Source organism: Peromyscus californicus, unplaced genomic scaffold, assembly GCF_007827085.1.
Source record: "Peromyscus californicus insignis strain IS unplaced genomic scaffold, ASM782708v3 Scaffold_7__1_contigs__length_154581171, whole genome shotgun sequence".
NCBI classification, from domain to species: Eukaryota; Metazoa; Chordata; class Mammalia; order Rodentia; family Cricetidae; genus Peromyscus; species Peromyscus californicus.
The window spans coordinates 129,572,160-129,593,831 of record NW_026294595.1 but is presented as its reverse complement, the minus strand read 5'-3'; the positions used below and the strand labels follow the sequence as shown (position 1 = coordinate 129,593,831).

Genomic DNA, 21,672 nt, shown 5'->3' with positions numbered 1-21,672 from the left:
ATCTTCATTCCAAATAGGGGTGGAAGTGCTATAGTGGCCGGGCAGTGGTGACACACACCTTTAATCTCAGCACTTGGGAAGCAGAGGCAGGTGGATCTGTGGGGCCAGTCTGGTCTACAGAGTTCCAGGACAGGCTCCAAAGCTACACAGAGAACTCTGTCTTGAAAAACAAAACAAAAAAACCAAAACAAACAAAAAAAGAGGTGCTATAGTGAATGGACCCCTAAAAACTCCAGGAATTAGCTACAGGAAGGATCATCACCTCCATCTCACACATGAACCAGACAGGGTTGCAGGATGGGGCAGCTCTGTGCTAAGGATTCAGTTACTGACATTGATTTGATAGGACCTGAAGTCTGATTAGACAGGATGGCTGAGTTGCCTCTGGGGAAGGGCTTCAGTTTGCAATAGCATTTAATTTTGTCTGTAAATATGTGGGCTCTCGCATGCCACAGGACAAGTCTGTGGCAGTGAGAGGACAATTTTTGAGGAGTGGTTCTCTCCTCATACCCAGTGGGTCCCTGGGATTAATCTCAGGTCTGTAGGCTTGCTTGGCAGCGAGTGGTTTAACCCCAGTCACCCCACCGCCCCTTGCGTTTGGATTTATAATGAGGTATACTTAAGTGGGTGAGCAGGCAGACTTGTGGAGAATGGTCAGTCTTTTTTAGAAAAAAATTGATTTATGAGTGTTTTACCTGCATATATGTATGTATGCATGTATGTGCATGCCTGGTCTCATGGAAGTCATAAGGAAGCCTCAGATCTCCTTGGGACTGGAGTTGCAGGTGACTATGAGCTGACCCCCATGGTCACTGGAATCAGAATTTTGATCCTCTGGTAGAGTAGTAAGCACTTTTTCTTTTTATTATTTTTCTTTCTTTCTTTTTGTTTTTTGTTTGTTTGTTTTTTCAAGACAGGGTTTCTCTGTGTAGCCCTGGCTGTCCTAGAACTCAGTCTGTAGACCAGGCTGACCTTGAACTCAGAGATTCACCTGCCTCAGCCTGAGTGCCAAAGGCATGCACTGCCACCACCACTGGGGTGTAAGCACTCTTAACCCCTGCCTGAACTTACCTTTCCAGCTGTTTGGTTTTGTTTGTGAGACAAGGTCTCACTATGTAAACCCAGGTGTCCTGGAACTCACAGAGGTTGCTTGTCTTCACCTCTCCAGTGCAGGAATTAAGGCATCCACCAATCCTGGATCCACCTTAACAATGTACTGAGTTTCATGCACACATACAGTGCACTCTGGTCACACTTACCCCTCCCACCAGCCTCTCCTCCCACCTCTCCATGCCACTGTCATGTCTTAGTGTTTGCTTGTGACCTAATGGCTTGAGCCACAGATTTGTGTGTGGTCATGAGCGTTGGCACCAGCCATTGTAACTCACCAGTGGGTATGTTTTGTCTCTTTCGAGACAAGGTCTCACTGAACCTGGAGTTTATCTAGCCAGCTGGCCAGAGAGCGTCAGGAATCTCCTGTCCTGGCTAGTGCAACACACCGCTGTTCCAGGCTTCACACGGTGCTGGGGATCCCAACAAGTCCATTATGCTGTGCAGCAAGCACTTGGCGCGCCGTCTCCAGTCCCTCAGACCTGTCTGTGGCAGCAAAGAAGCAGTGCAGATGGAGGCCCTGCGTGCCCTGCAGACAGCCTCACCCAGCTGCCCTGAGTGGCAGATCTGTGTTTTCCTACACACCTCACAGCTGACAGGCTGTCAACTCGCCACTCTAAGAGAAGTCACATAAAAGGCTTTCTACATGTGATGCACACCATTTTCCTAACAAAACCAACAGGGAAGTATGCAAAACGAAGGACTCAAAAACTTTAATTATAAACAGTCTTACATCTTTTAAGGAAGTCCAAGTGAGGCAACCTCCTGAAGAACTTTATAAACCCGACTCCCTGTGATATGTGAGTCACCTGAGCATTTTAAATCAGTCTAAGAAAGCAACGGGAGGCGAGCACAGGAACCAACAAGAGCACCACTCCCTGGCTGACTCGATGAAAGCACAGACAAACACTCGGAAGGCCGAAGGGAAAACAGAGGAGGTGGCGGCTGGAAATACCAACAACACTGCACTGAAGTAGTGAACCTTAAAGAAACTTAGACCCTAAACAGGCAAAAGCCCATGAGTCACCCCGGTGACATTTCAGGGAATGTCACCAGGTTATACAGTAAAGGGTAACACAGAGAGGGCTTGACTGAAACAGTCATTTAGAGTGACAGCCAGCCTGTAGGCAGATGAGGGAGGGGATCCCTTGGTGGCCAATCAGTACCTGAATGTTAAATTGTTATTTAAATAATTCCTCAATTTAAATGCTTCTGCACTACAGGTCACTGCTATCAACTGCTCCATCAGCTTAAATCACTTCATCTGATCAAATACCCAAGCCCCTTCCCTCTTGACCCTGCTGCTGTGGAACCCACCAAAGAGCAGAAGAAAAGGCAAATGCTCATTTTACTCTGTTTTTATTTCAATGTAACATGCAGTAAGAAAAAAAACCAACCAACAGCATTGATTAGCATTTACAATGCTTACAGAGAAAAAGGTCTTAAAAGCAACTTAGTTCAGATTTAAGGAAAAGCACTAATTAAACACAAATCTATTTCCAAATACTCACTTTGAACCAAAATGTGAGAGCATTTGGTAAATATTTATGTCTGCTGTTTAGTTGCATTATTTTATATAATCTCTGATTCTTGGGATATCCAGCCCCCATTTTCCTAACACAGCAGGGAAGACATATACATATGACCAATTAAATTAAAGGGGGAATGGAGCTGGGAGACCCCAGGGCTGCAAAAATATATACAAGCATTTACCTTTTCCAGAACTAAACATTTCTTCCATAAAAATATTAAATAGCCAGGCCCTATAGAACTAGGGCCAGGACTACTTCAAATATAACTTCTGTATTTTTAAAAATATAGGGCAGAAAGCCTTTTGGGTGATATTTATACATTTTCACATAATATCTCTAGGTTCCTAAATGAATCATGAAGCAGTATGCAGAATCAACAAAGCCTATTTTCTTACATTATCTCTTAATTTAATCTCATCAATCTCTAGTGGATATGGCAGATGACTACATTTTAGTACAAGAATTTGATCCAATGGGAGGTCTTTGTAGAAGGCTTAATATTTATAGCCATATATTAAAGTCCAGGCCTATGTAGTGAATGGGTAGTTGGCAGACATTCACTCTGTAAGACAAAGCAATAGCATATCTATTTTTAACCCTACCAATAAAAAGGCAGAGAGTTCTTACTTTGGAAATAACTAGGGCTTCTAGAGATGACATGTATTTCCTGTGGTATCCAGGGTAAAAAAGAGGGCTGGGAGAAGCTGAGCTTTCCCTTCACTGAGCGTTTCTAGATAGGGAACCCGTTCTCAGTCACACGTGTCTCTGCTGGCGATGGCAGTGTTAAAGAGTACAGTTGCACAAGTTCAGAACCTTGTTGTTCCAGGATGAGAACAAGAATTGCAGCTAGGGACAGAGAAACACCTTCTCTCCTGTGGAACAGGGGTCTGTCACTCTCGGTATATTCTTGGCTTCATGCTACATGTTCATGCTATGCTATCGACACAAAAAGTCCCTGTGAGTTATAAGGCTGTTTTGGGATTTGGCTATAATAGGGACTCAATTGGCGGAGGCTTCATTTCTCTGCCCATAAAGTCTATGGCGGCAGCCATCTTGACAGTCATAACTAAGTCAAGGTAAATTAACTACAGAGAAAGTCAAAGTGCATTCATCAGTTACTAAAGGAGCAGTCTAAAGTAAATGAGTCATGAAGAAAAAAGGAAATCTAAAATTTTTAGGGGTGAGAAAAATATTGCAGATCAGGACCATGTAATAAGATGGAAACACCTGCTCCTGTGTGTGGCAGACACGAGAAGACGGCCCAAATGTGCCGCTGGACTTTGTCCTTTTGCTGATATTGTCCTGATTTCAAAGACTGCACCAATGACCTCAATTTGGATTAGAAATGGTTGCAACTTGAATACCTTAGCAATAATCAAATGTAACTGGGGGTTTTGGATTATGATAAAACCATAAAGCTTTAATTTACATGTAGGATTTAAAAATCAAGAATGATCTTAGATGAATTCAGCCAATTTAATTTTGATTCGGGGTTAACTTCTAAAACATGAAGGAACCACAGTGCTGATTCTGTTTGTAAAGTTTAGTATTTGCAAGGCAATAAAATAATTATAAACTGAATGAAGAGAGGTATGAAGTCATATGTTGGCGGGGAGCAAGTTTTCCCTGAATTGAATAGACAAACTACTTTGTAGGAGCTGTGAGTCCTGCATCACTTCCAGGAATCACATCAGAATGACGCACTGATCCCTGCTCCGGGAATGAAGTCAACAGTCAGGCCAGGCTGACACGGGGGAGGGAGAGCACAAGCAGCAGTTGCTCGAGTGCCGGTGCCCCTGCCGCCACCGCCGCGGGGCTGCGCTTGCACTCTTGGCGAGCACCTCCTAGCTAGAGGCTTTACCAGGAAGACCTTGTGTATTGCAGTTTTGGAGTTGTCCCTGTGTGTCTGCAGAGTCTTGACAACAGCCACCAAGAGACCTACTCCCAAGTGAGACTTTGACACACACAGAAAACTGTTATTAAGGGAACAATCTAGTGGAATAAGACAATGGAGATTTCATCGCTGTGTTAAATCTCGTGTTAAGTAAGTTTCTGACTACTGCTTTGTAGATCGGCTTTCTGGAAACGTTGAGAAGAAATCCAGAATCACTGGAAGATAAATCTCAACGGTAGCATTAAGCTCCTTCCACTCAGATAACTCTCTAGTCACAGTCCAAGTTTACAATAAGATGTGCAACAGGCAGAGAAGGAAGGGGCAGGCACTGGAGACGAGTCCCTGCTCTCTGGTGGCCTAAGGTCTCAACAGTTACTCTTGTCCAAATCCTTCTGTTTCTTCAATGGCAAATAACAGTTTTTCCTTCAGTTGCTCATAGCTCTTGTAGGGTGGGAGGTCCAGGCGGTTAAAACTGAAAGGAAGAATGGTTGGCTTGAGAAAGGGAAGGATACAAAGACAGATGTGGGCAGTGCCCTGCAGGACACACTAAAGTTCTGACAACGTGGGCTTGAATCACAGCCTTTGAGGAACTGCTTTTTACCTTTCCAAGACTCACTCCAGTGCCTTCTCTGGTAAACTGGGATAGCAACACCAACCCTTGTGGTAGAGTTAGAACCAAGCACATAACACAGTGCCAGTGCTTAGCAGATCCTCAGCAAATGTCAGTCTTCTCATGCTGCCCAACTACCCACTCTACATCAGTGGTCATCAAACTTACTGTAAATGGCCGAAAATAAATACTTTAGGCTTTGCAGGCTATAAAAGGTTTTAGGTCTATTATGTTGGAATAAGAAATGATGGGCCAGGCGTGGTGGTGCACGCCTTTAATCCCAGCACTCAGGAGGCAGAAGCAGATGGAGCTCTGTGAGTTTTAGGCCAGCCTGGTCTATATAGTGAGACCCTGTCTCTAACAAAAACAATATAAACAAACAAAAATAAAAAATGACTCTCTAATACTTTGCTCCCTCTACAGTTCTCTGTTCTATTCCTAGCTGGGGATTTCTCTAGCCCAGTTTTAAGGTTTTTTTTTTTCTTTTTGGTTTTTCGAGATAGGGTTTCTCTGTGTAGTTTTGGTGCCTATCCTGGATCTCGCTTTGTAGACCAGGCTGGCCTTGAACTCACATAGATCCGCCTGGCTTTGCCTCCCGAGTGCTGGGATTAAAGGTGTGCGCCACCACCACCCAGCTTAGTTTTAAGATTTTTTTTTTTAAAGATTTATTTATTTATTATGTATACAGAAGAGGGAGCCAGATCTCATTACAGATGGTTGTGAGCCACCATGTGGGTGCTGGGAATTGAACTCAGGACCTCTGGAAGAGCAGTCGGTGCTCTTAACCTCTGAGCCATCTCTCCAGCCCTAGTTTTAAGATTTTTAAGCATTATCTTTTTTCGTTTCTGTTCCTAGAGGTGTGAGACAAAATAAACAATTCTACCCTTTAAACAAACAAACAAACAAACCAAGGAACTATTTACATTATTGTCAAATATAAATTACTATTTTATTTTCTACCTGTGTGTTTTACTTACCTGTATATCTATGAACTGCATGTGTGCCTAGTACCCGGGGAGGCCAAAAGAGTGAACCAGAGCTCCTGGATCTGGATTTACAGATGGTTGTGAGCCATCATATGGGTGCTGGGAATTGAACCCAGGTCCTCTGCAAGAGCAACCAGTGCTCTTGACCACTGGACCATCTCTCCAGGTCCATAAATAGTTGAGCATGATACTCTATGTCTATGATTCCAGGACTTGGGCATTAGAGGCAGAATGACCAGGAATTCAAAGCTAGCCTAGGCTTCATGAGACCTTGTCTCGAAAACCAAGTCACATGAAAATATGTACAATTACTTTGTGTCGATTAAAAATAATAATTGGGAGGCTGGGGATATGGCTCAACAAAATATTAGCCTAACAAAAATGTAAGGTGCTGAGTTTGTTCCCTAATGCCACATACAACAAATAGTTGGTTAAATAAAAGGAAAAAAATGTGATATGCACTGTAACTCGTCATTTGAAGCAAAATAAACCAGTCAGAGAAGAGCCTGATTCCATACTGAGAAAGTACTTAATCAAAAGCCCTAGAGACAAAAAGAATGTTGGTCCCCAGGAGCTGGAGAGTGGAAGTGTGTGTTTAGTGACACATGTCAGCCAACAATGACAGGGATCCTATATAACCACGGGAACCCATCTAACAGCCCTGAGCTACGCACACCCACAAATGGTTAAAGTCCAAATGTGACTGACAGTAGACTGAATTCTAACATGAACTATATTTGAGGTTAAGACTGGTTGATTTTTAGTTTGGTACATTTTGGGAAATGAGGTTAAACTACATTTTTAAACCAGAAAACAAGGTCTGGGGATATAGCTGTTATAGAGGACTGCCTGGTATGTGAAAGGCCCTGGCTGGGTTCAATTCCCAGTATTGCAAAAAGAAAACCAAAAAGAGCAATAATTCTGTTCACCATATTACCAAGCAAGGATTCTAATTTCAATTTTCTTTCCTGTTTCAGAGAAAGGGTACAAGGATTCTAAATCCTGGGTTTAAAACTTTAAGAGGCAGGAAGAGGCATGCACGGCAAATGGGCACAAAGGGATCATCTTGACTTGAAGGCAAGGCTCTACAGCAACTTCAGGGGTTGCACTACCCTGTAAACCTAGTAAGTAAGTATCATGGATCAAATGGGTGAATTTGCCTGGTACAGCTGTAACCCAGTACTGGGGAAGCAGAGCAGGAAGAGCAGGTGTTCAAGGGCAGCTTGGGCTCTGAGATCCCATCTCAGTAAAAGGAGGGTGGGGCACTATTGAGATGGTTCAGTGGTTAAAAGCTCTCACTGCTCTTCCAGAGGACCCAGGCAGGGTTCAATTCCCAGCACCAGCACCAGCTGGCTCACAACACCTGTAACTTACACATGGTGCACATGCAGCCACATACACAAATAAAAATAAACAATCTTTTCAAAGTGGGGGAGGGAATTTATTTTGTTATACATAAATTCTGCCTCAGTAAAGTTAAATAAAATATTTAAAGTAAAATATGGGGAAATTATTTCATTTCTAATAAGTAGTCAGAAACTAAATGGATAAAAGTTTATTTTCTGTATTTCTGATTTTGCTTACCAAGTATGGCTTCTGGGTAACCAATTTTCTTTCCCAACTTTCTCGATGCAGAACTTCTGTGGTCCATTACTCCCTAAAACACAGGAAAAGCATAAAGAGATTGTTGATTAAAAAGCTCTTGACTTATGCATCCCAGTTTGGCAGCAGCATTGCCGTTCAGAATCACAGACGCATAGGCCTGTCCCAAACCTCCTGCATCAACAACCCTAGGGCGGGAGCCTAGGAGCACATTTCAACAAGCTCCAGGTGCTTCTGACAAGTAATGAAATTCGAGAGTCATTTTGTTAATGTATACCAAGAAGAAAACTTGCAGCTTTATTTATCATTCCTTAGCTAGAATAGCACAATGCCATGATTAATAAAAGAACATATAAATATCTAACCATCAAAACTTTACAAATGTAGATTTGTAGGTTGGGGATTTAGCTTAGTGGTAGAGCATTTGCCTGGCAAGCGCAAGGCCCTGGATTCGATCCTCAGCTCAAAAAAAAAAACAAAAAAAAAAAAAAAAAAAACAACCCACCACTTTACAGTGAATTCAATAGGAAGGCCTGTGCTCACAGGTCCTGTACGTGACCTTTAGACACACTCACCCTCCATGATGCTGGCCTCCTCCCTCCTGTTAGACACAGCTGTGGTCTGTCTCATCAGCGCCAAGCACTGCTTTAGTCAAAGACCACTACTGCTCCCTAGGAAGCATTCCTTAGTGGTCAAAATGACAGTCGGTGCTGCTGGCCTTGTGAACTAGAACTGTCAGGACACTAAATGTTCTACATATTGGGACAGCCATGCACAAAGAGTTCCTGTGTCCTACTGACTGAGAGGACCAGGTGGCCAAACCAGGGCCATAACTGGCTCCCCTAGTACTCCTGATATGGACCAGGCCTTAGTTTTGGTTCACTAGAAAGGGCTAGAGCTGAGCAAGCAATTCTCAGGAAAACCACAACTTAGGGGCAACCAATCAATAGGTGCCCCCCACAGCCTCCTGCCGGCTCAGCAGATGCCCACCAGACTTCTGCTAGCTAAAGATAGCTTTTTCTACCTCTTGTCAACAAGCCCCTAGACACTAGACCCCCCACCACCAATGGGTCCCTAACCACTACCACCTCCCACCAATCAGACCCCAGACTAATCTTTCCTCCACCAATCAGCACCAGATTAATCCCTCCTCCCTGGAATTCCCCTAGCTTTGCTTAGAAGGAGCTTGTGACCTCCCTTTGGGGTCGCTATTTGCCACCCCAACATGCTGGAAATAAACGCTCTTGCTAAACTGCATACATGACTGTTGGTCTTTCTTGGGGGATTCTCTCGGAACCTAACACTAACCAAATCCAGAACAGACTGGTGGTTCTTTTGTGTCTCCAACACTGAATCATGTTCACAAGTAGTCACATACAAACTCCAGCAGGATAAGGAACCAAAAATGGTTATGAGCAAGAAGAACTGTTGAAAATGTTCTGTACTAAAGAGACATTCATTCACTTGTGTGCTTCCTTCTATTCATTTCAGTATCTTTTTTTTTCTTTTTTGGCTTTTTGAACAGGCTTTCTTTGTGTACACATGGAATAGAGAAGATTCTGAAATAGAGTAGAATCCCATGTGCCATATGTGTAGGGTAAAAAGGGCCAGTGAAAGAACACCCTGGCCCTGAGACCAGAGCCAAAGAAACACACCCTGCCCCTAACCAACTCAGGAATTGAAATCCAACCAATCCCTGAGCACAAAACCAACCCTGAGCATGAAAACCAGCCAATCCCTGAGCATGAAAACCAACCAATCTCTGAGCTTATCCTAAACTCAGGAACTGAAATCCAACCAATCTCTGAGCTTGTCCCAAGCTTAGGAATTGAAATCCTGCCAATCCCCACCTTGAAAACTCTCCACCTTGGCAAGCTCTGCCCCTAAGAAACCCTATATAAGTCCTGTACCTGTTCAGTTTGGGGCCACCACTCTCCTGGATTCCTCCCTCCCAATAAATCTCAAGTGATGTTTGTTGAAGCAACTTTCTTTTGCTGGGGCGGAGTGGAGCCGGAGCAGAGCAGAACTGTAACACTTTGGCTGGGGAAACTTTCCCTTGCTGGAGCAGAACTGTTACACTCAGGAAGCTGAGCGGAGCTGTGACCACCTCCCTAGGGAAACCCTCCCCTGCGGGAACAGAGCTGTAGCACTTCTACAGAAAGGGACCTTTCCCTTCCAGGTTCTAGTATTCCTTGGCTTCCAACTGCCAGGATACCTTCCCCTTCAGAGCTGTACCACTTACAATATGAGCATCACCATGACTGCTTTCTCAAATCAGATGAAACAATAATAAACTGAACTGTAAGCCTGAAGCCAGGAGGCTCAGGTCGATAATCCCAGTACTTGGGAAGTCCTGGCAAGCAGACCAGGAGGTCAAAGCCAGCCTCTCCTACAGTTGAGGCCAGGCCCGGTTACCTGTTTAAGAAAAGAAGGGACGAGAAACAGACGGGAAAGAATCTAATTGTAAAAGAAACATACTTAAATTGTTTTTTAGGTGGCCCGTTGCTTTTATTCTTACACTGTCCCTTAATTATATAACTTCCAGGTAGTCTCCTGCATCTACATTCCTATTCTTTTATTTTTATTTTTATTTTTTTTAAATTCGGAGCTGAGGACCGAACCCAGGGCCTTGTGCTTGCTAGGCAAGCATTCTACCACTGAGCTAAATCCCCAACCCCTTATTTTTTTATATTATTTTAATAATTTATCTAGCTTTATTTTATGTGCATCAGTGTGAAGGCATCAGATTTCCTGGAACTAGAGTTACAGACTGCCATGTGGGTGCTGGGAACTGAACTCCAGTCCTCTGGAAGAACAGCTAGTGCTCTTAACCATGGAGCCATCTCTCAAGCACCCCTACATGCCTATTTTTAATCACTTTTTTTTTTAACAAATGTACTATTTTACTTATTTATTTTTAATAATAAGAAATTTTCTTTTCATTTCACATACCAACCACAGGGCCCCCTCTCCTCCCTCCTCCTGCCCTCATTTAATCACTTTTTGTTGTTGTTGGAGCTGAGGACCGAACCCAGGGCCGTGCACTTGCTAGGCAAGCATTCTACCACTGGGCTAAATCCCCAATCCTTAATCACTTTTTAAAACAATATTTTTTAATGATTTATTTATTCTTCTTTTATGTGCATTGGTGTTTTGCTTGCATTTATGTCTGTGTGAGGGTATCAGATCTCTTGGAGTTACAGAAAGTGGTGAGTTGCCATGTGGGTGCTGGGACTTGAACCCAAGTCTTCTGGAAGAGAAACCAGTACCTCTTAACCACTGAGCCATCTCTCAAGCCCCTTCCAGTTTTCAAATGATAAAAGTATCTACTACTTAAATAACATAAAAAATGTTAGAAGTTTGACCTGTGGTAGAATTTTATGCAAGAAAAAAATAACAATAATAATAATGCAGTATGGGGTGTGTGTTTGTGTGAATGCACTTGTATGCTTAATAATCTATGTATGGTAGATTTGTGTGTACACTTGCATGCATGCCACGTGCACAGAATTCTGTGGAGTTGGTTCTCTCCTTCGACCTTTATGTGGGCTCCTGGAATTAAACTCAGGTTGTCAGGTTTGCATGAGTGCCTTGATCTGCTGAGACATCTGATTAGCCCTAACAAGATATATGTAGAGATGTGTGTGTTTATTTTAGATTCATTTATTTTATGTGCATGGGTGTGTTGTCATCATGTATATCTGTGCCCAACATGTGTCAATGGTGCCTGGAAAGGCCTTAAGAGGGCATTAGAGCACCTGGAACTGCAGTTACAGATGGTTACAAGTGGCCATGTGGGTGCTGGGAATTGAACCCAGGTCCTCTGGAAGAGCAGCCAGTGCTCTTAACCACTGAGCCATCTCCCCAGCCCCTAAGAGGAAATGTTTTAACACTAATTTATTTTCTCCTTTGAGGATAAAATCTAGGATCTCATGCATGTTGGCAAGGGCTATACCACGAACCAGACACTACACTTTTAAATAAGATCCATTTTATTTTCCCCCAAATTGATCTTTTATAGTTTACTTGGCAAGTGTATTATTAGCCTACTGTATTTAGCTTTATTCCTTTTTCTTTTTGTTTTGTTTTGTTTGTTTTTCAAGACAGAGTTTCTCTGTGTAATGCCTGAGCTGTTCTAGAATTCACTCTGCAAACCAGGCTGGCTTTGAACTCACAGAGACACACCAGCCTCTGCCTCCTGAGTGCTAGAATTAAAGGCGTGTGCCACCACACCTGGCTTCTTTTGTTTTGAAGCTGGGCTTTATGTAGTTCAGGTTGGCCTCCATCATGCTATGTAGCTAAGGGAGTTAAGGATGACCTGACTCCTGATCCTTCTACTTCCACCTCCCAGTTCTGAGATTTCAGGCATTTGCCAACATATCCAGCTATTGATCATCTTTTCTATGTGCTTTATGATTTTCTGTGCTTAGAGAGGATTTTCTTTCTTAAACTCAAATATGTTCCTACATTTAGGAACAAGTGTGGCTCAGTGGTTAAGACACTGGCTACTCTTCCAAAGGACCTGGGTTCAATTCCCAGCACCCACATGGCAGCTCACAACTATCTATGACTCCAGTTCCAAGATCTGACATTCTCACACAGACATACATGCAGGCAAAACACCAATGCACATAAAAAAAAAATTAAGAGAAAAAAAGAGGTGGCCTTCTCCCAACCAAAACAGGAATAAGTATTTGTCTATTTAAATATGCCTTCTAACATAGCTCTTTATCAAACAGACATATGGAGGCAGGGGGCCAGGAATTCAGGGTTATCCTTGGCTACATAGTGAATTTGGAGCCAGTCTAGGGTATATGAGACCCTGTCTTAAAAAACAGGAAAAAAAATTTACTGAGGTAAGAACTAAAACGTCATCTTCAAGTCCATAAAATACAGGTCAGCTGTGGATGGTTAACAACAACTACATCTGTCTGTTGTCTCTGAGAAGTTGCACACACAACCATCTAAGAGCAGTAAGGTCAAAGCCTTCTCTCCAAAAAAGGACCCTTTATACACACCCATGAGGTCAGCAAATCCTCCCACTGGCAATCGGCAGGTTCCAGTCACGAACTGCAGAAGTCTCATCCTCTTCTCGTTATCAATTTCTTTAACAAACTGTTAATATCACATTCAAGGAGAAATGTAAGTCATGTTACATATAGCTCACTGAACAAGAAAGAAAAATGATCATTTCAAATCTTAAATGAACTTGGAATGCCAGCGACACTAGACAGTAAATTTACCCATGGCCATCAGAGACTCGGCAGCCTCCTTTACTAAACCTCAGGATGGGATCTCTGAAGGCTCTTGGCCTCACAGCTCCCTCCTTGTGCAGTACAAAGGTCTGTTTTTCTAGGGCAGCCTTTCCAGTTCCCCTTAGACGCATCTGCCCTATAGCACATTCCTGTGGTTACTCAGGCAGGTCACAAAGGTCTAGTATGAATAAATTTCTCGGTTTCATGAACAAATCAGATCAAGCTTATGCAATACAATAACCTCTTTTCCTCAATATTCTAAGGTATTTGGAAGCCACATGACATATATACAGAAATATAAGGTTTATAAGCAGATGTATATATCCTACAGCATATTTTGGCCAAGTGAAATATGTTTTTTGTAAGGAATATGTTCCCCCATTTACTAATGTCAATAATTTATTTAGTTATTTAGTTATTTTTTTGAAAAGGGTTCTTATGTAGTCCAGACTGGCCTCAAACTTGCTATATAGCTGAGAATGTCCTTACACCAAAATCACTGTTTTTGCCTGCTAAGTGCTAGGATTATAGGCATGAGCCACCAATCTGGCTTCCTGTCTATTATTCCAGCTCATCTTTGTCTTTCTTTGTTTTCTGTTCTTTGCTATGGTGATATATTGTGTACCCTAATAAACTTGTCTGAGGATCAGAGGACAGAGCCAGCCACTAGATTAGACATAGAGGTCAGGCAGTGGTGGCACACACCTAATAAACTTGTCTGAGGATCAGAGGACAGAGCCAGCCACTAGATTAGACATAGAGGTCAGGCAGTGGTGGCACACACCTTTAATTCTAGCACTCAGAAGTCACAGATCCATCTGGATCTCTGTGAGTTCCAGGCCACGCTGAGAGAAACAGAGCCAGGCAGTGGTGGCACATGCCTTAATAATCCCAGCACTTGAGATCTCATACCTTTGCTTGGAAAGCACATATGCCATAATCCCAGGAAGTGATGTCTGGGCAGAGGAAGGTATATAAGGTGTGAGGAAACAGGAACTCACTCTCTTTAGGCTGAGGATTTTGGAGAGGTAAGAACTAGTGGCTGCTGCTCTACTTCTCTGATCTTTCAGCTTTCGCCCTGATATCTGACTCTGGGTTTTTTTTTTTTTTGGTTTTTCGAGACAGGGTTTCTCTGTGTAGCTTTGCGCCTTTCCTGGAACTCACTTGGTAGTCCAGGCTGGCCTCGAACTCACAGAGATCCGCCTGGCTCTGCCTCCCGAGTGCTGGGATTAAAGGCGTGCGCCACCACCGCCCGGCTGACTCTGGGTTTTTTATTAAAAGACCATTTAAGATTCGAACAACACTTTCCTTTCTTTTTTTTTCTTTCTTTTTTTTTGTTTTTTTGAGACAGGATTTCTCTCTGTAGTACTGGCTCCCCTGGAACTCACTCTGTAGCCCAGGCTAGCCTCTAACTCACAGAGATCCTCCTGCCTCTGCCTCCCGAGTGCTGGGATTAAAGGTGTGCCCACCACCTCCTGGTGTCACCTTTGTGTTTCTTAACATGAATTTTGTTACATGTATAGAGGACATTTTAAATTATATTTTTAAAAATTGTGTTAAATAGCCAGTGAGATGACTCAGTGGACAAGGTGCTTGCCACCAAGCCTGATGATTGAATTCAATCCCCAGGATCCACTTGACAGAAGGAAAAGACCTGATGCCTGGAGTTATTCTCTGAGTACATATGCAAACCATGACATACATGTACACACAATAAACAAACAGATAAATACAAGACTGCAGGAAAATACACCTAACAAAATTTGCATGTTAACTTTTGTATGGGTATATAGACTTGTCCTGTGAGTATGCACATGTGTATTCAGATGCACATGTGTGTGTGTGGAGGCTAGAGGTCAACGTTAGATAGCCTCCTCAAGAGCACTTTACCTTGGAACCTGCAGCTTGTCCTTTCAGCCATATTAGATGGCTAGTACGCCTCAGGTATGTTCCTGTCTCTGCCTCCTCAGCTCTGGCATCAAGGTATATGCTGCTGTGTCCAGCTTTTTTCGTGTGCTGTAGATTCACACTCAGGCTCTCATACTTTCATTACAAGCACTTTATAGACTCAGCCATATTCCTAGCTCCCCATGTTAATACTTTTAAGTGTACAATAAGCAGCATTAAGTACATCCACACTATTACTTAACTATAATTGCTATCTTGAGAATTCCTCATCACCCTAAACAAAACTCACTCCCTACAGCCCCTTTGTTACCTCAATCCCATGTTCTGCCTCAATAAATCTGTCCACCTAAAGAAGTGGAATAGCACATGTGTTTTTTGTATATGGCTTTTCAAATGTTTAAAAATTAACACCTACCTATAGTAACAGCAATTGGGAGGTGGAAGGCAGAAGGATGATGACTCAGAGCTCATTATGTAGACCAGCCTGACCTTGAACTTGCAGTGATCCTCCAGCTTCCTGAGGACTGAGATTACAGGTGTGTGCCACCAAACCAGGCCTCAAATTTTGTTTTTTCTCTTAGTGCGGGGCATTGGAGCCAGGGCCTGTATCCACCAGGCAAGTGTATATGTGAGCTCTGTCCCCAGCCCCGGATTATGTCTTGAACATCCCTCCCCCAGCCTCAGTGTTTAATGACTGAATTTGGGGCCTGGAGTATGCTGGGTAAGCTACACCTCCAGCACAAAATGCATGCTTTTCCTACTTCTGAGACAGGCTGCTAAGTAACCTAGGCTTCTCTTGAACTCACAATCCTTCTGCCTTAGCCTCCAAGACAGTGGTTCTCAATCTGGAGTGACAACCCCTTTGGCAAACCTTTATCTCCGAAAATATTTACATTACGATTTGTAACAGTAGCAAAATTACAGTTAGGAAGTAGCAATCAAAATAATTTTATGAGGTCACCACAAGATGAGGAACTGTATTTAAAGAATTGCAGCATTTTAGGAAGGTTGAGAACCACTGGTCTAAGACCTGCGATTACAGGGATGAGATACCATGCCCAGCTCAAAATTCATACTGCTGTAAAGCCTTACACTGTATTATATATTAAAAGTTTCATTCATTTTTAGGGCTGACTGATATCCATTATATGTACAAACCACTTTTTGTTTGTTCACCCATTAATATGCAGATAGCTTAATTTTGCCTTTGGGTGAGCTGGAACAGCACTGCTATGAATACTGGTATACAGCAATATCTGCTTGGGTCTCTGGATTTAATTCTTGTCTCTGGATTTAATTCTTTTGAAGTGAAACTGGTAAATCATATATATATTAACTGTATATTTAAACTGTTCTTGTTTTGGTTGTTTTGTTTTAAGATTTATTTATTGTGTATACAGTGTTCTGTCTGCATGTATGCCTGCCGGCCAGAAGAGGGCACCAGATCTCATTACAGATGGTTGTGAGCCACCATGTGGCTGACTGGGAATTGAACTCAGGACCTCTGGAAGAACAGCCAGTGCTCTTAACCTCTGAGCCATCTCTCCAGCCCGTTTTGTTTTGTTTTAATTTGGAGGGGAAGGCGGGGTTTCAAGACAAGATTACTGTGTAGCCTTGGCTGTCCTGGAACTCACAGAGATCCCTCTGCCTCTGCTTCCTGAACGCTGGGATTAAAGGCACATGACACCACTGCCCAGCTCTTGTTCTGTTTTTAAGACAAGGTCTTGTGTAGCTGAGGCTGGCCTCCTACCTCCCAAGTAATGTTACAGGGATGTGGCTAGCATGCCTGGCTATGCTTAACTAACTTTTTGGTGAACTGCCACACTATTCCCCATTTCTCTGACCAGAAATGAATAAGGTTTCAAATTTCCCACATGCTCATCAAAGGTTATGCCTCTCCTGTTTCCTAACGTGTACTAAGTCCTTTCTAGCTGGGGTTTTAATTTGTATTTCCTTAAGAATTAAAGATTTTTTAGCATCAGTGATTTACTTTTATTTATCTTTTAGATTTTTTTGTTTGTTTGTTTGTTTTTCGAGACAAGGTTTCTCTGTGTAGCTTTGGAGCCTGTCCTGGAACTCACTCTGTAGTCCAGGCTGGCCTCGAACTCACAGAGATCCTCCTGCTTCTGCCTCCCGAGTGCTGGGATTAAAGGCGTGCGCCACCACCGCCCGGCAAGATTATTTTGATTTTTAATTATGCATAGGTGAATATGTCTACATGGAGGTATGCACATGTGAGTAGAGGTGCTTGTGGAGGCTGGAGACATTGGATACCCTGGAACTTTTGAGTCACTGACATGGGTACTATGGACCAAACTTGGGTCCTCTAGAACAGCAGCATACAAGTGTGCAACATGTACATACCATCACCACCAACAAACTAAAATAATAAGACTGAGGGCCAGTGGAACTCACTCTCTAACCCTGGAGATCTGCCTGCCTCTGCCTCCCAAGGCGTGCACCATGCATATTGCATATACATACATACTGTATGTATAAAAAATACATACATAATACATACTGTATGTATTAAAAAAAAAGATTGAGGGCCAGAGAGATGGCGTAGCCTGTATGGGTGCCTGCTGCCAACCCTGCTGAGCTGAGTTTGAACCCTGGGTTACAGGAGAGAACCAGTTTCTTCTGAAAGTTGTCCTCTGCCCTCCACATGCACTGGGGCTCTCCTGTTCTTAACCACTGAGCCATCTCTTCAGGCTCTATTAGTTTTTAATTACTTGTTTTTGTGCGATTATGTGTGGAGGGGTGAGACTGAGTACATGTGAAAGTCTGTGGGCAAATTCCACCAGTCTGTTCTCTCATTCTACCAGGTGGGCCCTGGGGGTCAAATTTAGGTCATCATCCACTGAGTCATCTTGCCAGTCCCCTTTTTATAAAAAAAAGAAAAAAAAGTACCATATTTTATGTGTGTCTGTGCCTGCGTTTACGTATGTGTACCACTTGTGCAAGTGACCGAGAAGAACCGACGTGAACATCAGATCCCCGGACACTGGAAGCACAGGTGGTTGTGAGCACCAATGTGGATGATGCTGAAGGTCAAACCTGGGTCCTTTGCAAGAGCAACAAGTACTCTACATTGCCTGACCCTCACTCCTGCCCCATTTTATTTTCTTATAAGATTTTAATTGCATTTTACTTATTGAGTGTGTGCACAGGAGAGCCCCAGTGCATGTGGAGGGCAGAGGACAACTTTCAGAAGAAACTGGTTCTCTCCTGTAACCCAGGGTTCAAACTCAGCTCAGCAGGGTTGGCAGCAGGCACCCATACAGGCTACGCCATCTCTCTGGCCCTCAATTTTTTTTTATACATACAGTATGTATGTATATGCAATATGCATGGTGCACGCCTTGGGAGGCAGACGCAGGCAGATCTCCAGGGTTAGAGAGTGAGTTCCACTGGCCCTCAGTCTTATTCTTTTAGTTGTTGGTGATGATGGTATGTACATGTTGCACACCTGTGTGTGCAGGTGTATATGCATGTTTGAGTATGTGTATAGGTCAGAGGTCAATGTTAGAAATTTTCCTCTATTATTTTCCAGTTTTTCTGTGAGCCATGGTCTCTCACTGAACCTGGAGCTCAGTTACTGGCTAGCCTGGCCATCAGTCCCCAGGGTCCTCCTAGCTGTGCCCTCCAGCACTGAGGTTAGGAGCATGTCTCTGGGCCCAGCTTTCTCCATGTGGGTGCTGTATATCCAGACTCAGGTCTTGTGCTTTCGGGGTGAGCACCTTACCCACTGAACAGCCCAGCTAGCAGGCAGTGTTTGAGAGATGGCACTATAATCCTAACCAGATCTACTAAATATGCCATCTAAACATTACACAATTCTTAATCAAGTGCAACGATCAAAGTCATATTTTATAGTTCCATAAGATTCCAGAAGTACTGATGTCAAATAAAAATGAGCCAGGCGGTGGTGGCGCACGCCTTTAATCCCAGCACTCGGGAGGCAGAGCCAGGCGGATCTCTGTGAGTTCGAGGCCAGCCTGGTCTCCAAAGCGAGTTCCAGGAAAGGCGCAAAGCTACACAGAGAAACCCTGTCTCAAAAAACCAAAAAAAAAAAAAAAAAAAAATGAATGAATCTTTTTCAAAATTTTTATTTTTTATTTTTTAAGACTTACTTATTTTATGTGCAGGAGTGGTTTAACTGCATGTATGTGTGGTGGTATTGTGTTCCCCAAAATATTGTGTATCCTAATAAACTTATCTGGGGTCAGAGAACAGAAAAGCCACTAGATACTTAGGATAGGCAGTGGTAGCACACGCCTTTAATCCTAGCATTCTAGAGGCAGAAATCCATCTGTTCAAGGATACAGCCAAGCATGGTGACTCACGCCTTTAATCCCAGGGAGTGATGGTAGAAAGCAGAAAGGTATATAAGGCGTGAGGACCAGAAACTAGAAGCATTTGGCTGGTTAAGCATTCAGGATTTTGAGCAGCACAGTTCAGCTGAGAGCCATTGGGATAAGGACACAGAGGCTTCCAGTCTGAGGAAACAAGACCAGCTGAGAAGTTGGCCAGGTGAGGTTAGCTGTGCCTTGTTCTGCCTCTCTGATCTTCCAGTTCACCCCAATACCTGGCCTGAACTTGTTTTTATTAATAAGACTCTCTAAGATTCATGCTACATGTGTGTATGTGCAGCAAATACATGGCTACAGATGTTGTGAACCATTGTGTGAGGACCAGGAACCACTGTAAGAACAAGTGCTCTTTACCAATGAACTATCTCTCTAGCCCTAAATGAATCTTATCTTCTGGAATTAGCTTATACTCTGGCAAAGGTACAAGGTATGTGTTCCTCAGTAACAGTCTTTAGAGGATTCTGTTAAAATCATACTCATTTCATATAACATATTACTGTAATGCACAGCACAGAACAAGGGGTCTGCACATTTTGTTGTGTTATTTTGGTAAATTCTAAAAATAAAATAAAATGTACGCTGTGTCTATCTATAGAAATAGATGGCGAAACAAACCTGCCAGAACCACATGATCTGTTTGCTGGTCCTAGTGTAGTGGCGGTAGATGGCATGCCTCTGCCAGTCATTCAAGTCAATCTCCTGCATTCCACACAAAAGGACCTGGGGGAATAAAACAAAAACAAAACAAGTTGTTACTTTAGGTAACCAAAAATGTTTCACATAAATAAGACTAACATAAAATATAGCGATTAAAGATATACTGAGCAAGCTTCAGGAAATTCTATCCCCTGAATCCTATCCATGTGACTCAGAGTCCTAGCCACATGACTCAGGGAGAGCAGCTCCTATGTGTGGTCACATCTTGAGAGAAATAGTAACTGAATTGCAGAAAAATCTTAGTAACAAGACTTTTTTTTTCTTAGTTTTTCGAGACAGGGTTTCTCTGTGTAGTTTTGGTGCCTGTCCTGAATCTTGTTCTGCACACCAGGCTGGCCTTGAACTCAAACTCACAAGAGATTTGCCTGGCTCTGCCTCCCGAGTGCTGGAATTAAAGGCATGCGCCACCACCGCCTGGCATAACAAGACTTTTTAAAAGGAGTTTTAAGAAATATTATTGATTTATTTTGTGTGTATGGATGTTTGTCTGCATGTGTGTCTGGGCAGAGCACAGTAAGATCTAGGAACTGAACTCGGGTCCTCTGACAGAGCAGGCAGTGCACAGGACTCTTAGCCTCCTCTCCAGCTGCAACAAGACTTTTTTTTTAAGGTAATGATCTTTTTTTGTTTCAGTATAAATTAAGGGTTTTTCAAACACCTACTAGTATAAAAAATACAAATACCACTAGAAATATGAAAACACTCATTTAAGAACAGATACCTGAAGGCATTTACTAGTGTGCTGGAGTAAAGAAAAACTCATTACCTCTAATTCCTTTGCATCAAAATATTGTAAATATTGCTGGGGAAGAATTTCATTAAACCCCTCAAAGAAAGCTTGTGTCTGTTCTTCAACACCTCGAGATAATCTCCACTCAGCTACCATCCTGGCAAATAAAAATGGAAATTGTATCAGGAAGTTAAGATTTTACTTTAAGTTCTGCATATAAAATTAAAAATGTAAACATTACTCTAAAACTCTGAAATATACATAAAACTTATAACAGCATGAACACCTTTTTTTTGAAAGAGGGTCTCACAATGTAGCCCAGGCTGGCCTCAAGCTCAAGGCAGTCCTCCTGCCTCAGCTTTCCAATGGCTATGATAATAGTTATGCACCACCATGTCATGTTTGAAAATATTTTTTTGAGGGAATTACTTTCTTTAAACTCTTCTTTATCAAAAAAATTGTAGATTTCAATTTTTTTTTAAAAGATTTATTTATTTATTATATATACAGTGTTCTGCTTGCAGGTATACCTGCATGCCAGAAGAGGGCACCAGATCTCAATATAGATGGCTGTGAGGCACCATGTGGTTGCTGGGAATTGAACTCAAGACCTCTGGAAGAGCAGCCAGTGCTCTTAGCCTCTGAGAATTCTCTCCAGTCTCCATAGATTTTAATTCTTATCTACATCTCTCAACAGTTAAAATCATATAAAAATTTTATTTTGTTTCAGAATATTTTCTTTAAAGCAATTTTTAACAAGCAAACAAATGTGTATACTTTATAGATATCTGAGTTCTTGACAATAACTAACCCAATAATAGGAATACATATGTGCACAAAACAGACCACATACTAGCTTATAACACAAGTTTTAAAACAAAATGTCATTTTAAAGAATGTTCTCTGACCAAAATAGTATCAAGTTAGAAAAACAAGAGAAAAAAAGCAATTGGGT

The 21,672-nt window shown here is 42.5% G+C and overlaps 1 protein-coding gene across 3 annotated transcripts in view; it reads right to left on the bottom strand.

Moving 5' to 3' along the window:
• Positions 1-2,452: 2,452 nt before the first annotated feature.
• Positions 2,453-21,672, bottom strand: part of Itch (itchy E3 ubiquitin protein ligase) — a 119,534-nt gene continuing 100,314 nt past the window's right edge. For all 3 annotated transcript variants that reach the window (XM_052725594.1, XM_052725596.1, XM_052725597.1), the window contains 5 exons: positions 20,754-20,874; positions 19,886-19,990; positions 12,753-12,849; positions 7,717-7,789; positions 2,453-5,008 (listed from right to left, as the gene is read on the bottom strand). In XM_052725594.1, the coding sequence (XP_052581554.1) occupies positions 4,909-5,008; positions 7,717-7,789; positions 12,753-12,849; positions 19,886-19,990; positions 20,754-20,874 (496 nt within the window). In that variant the 3' untranslated portion in view covers positions 2,453-4,908. The remainder of the gene's footprint in view (positions 5,009-7,716; positions 7,790-12,752; positions 12,850-19,885; positions 19,991-20,753; positions 20,875-21,672) is intronic.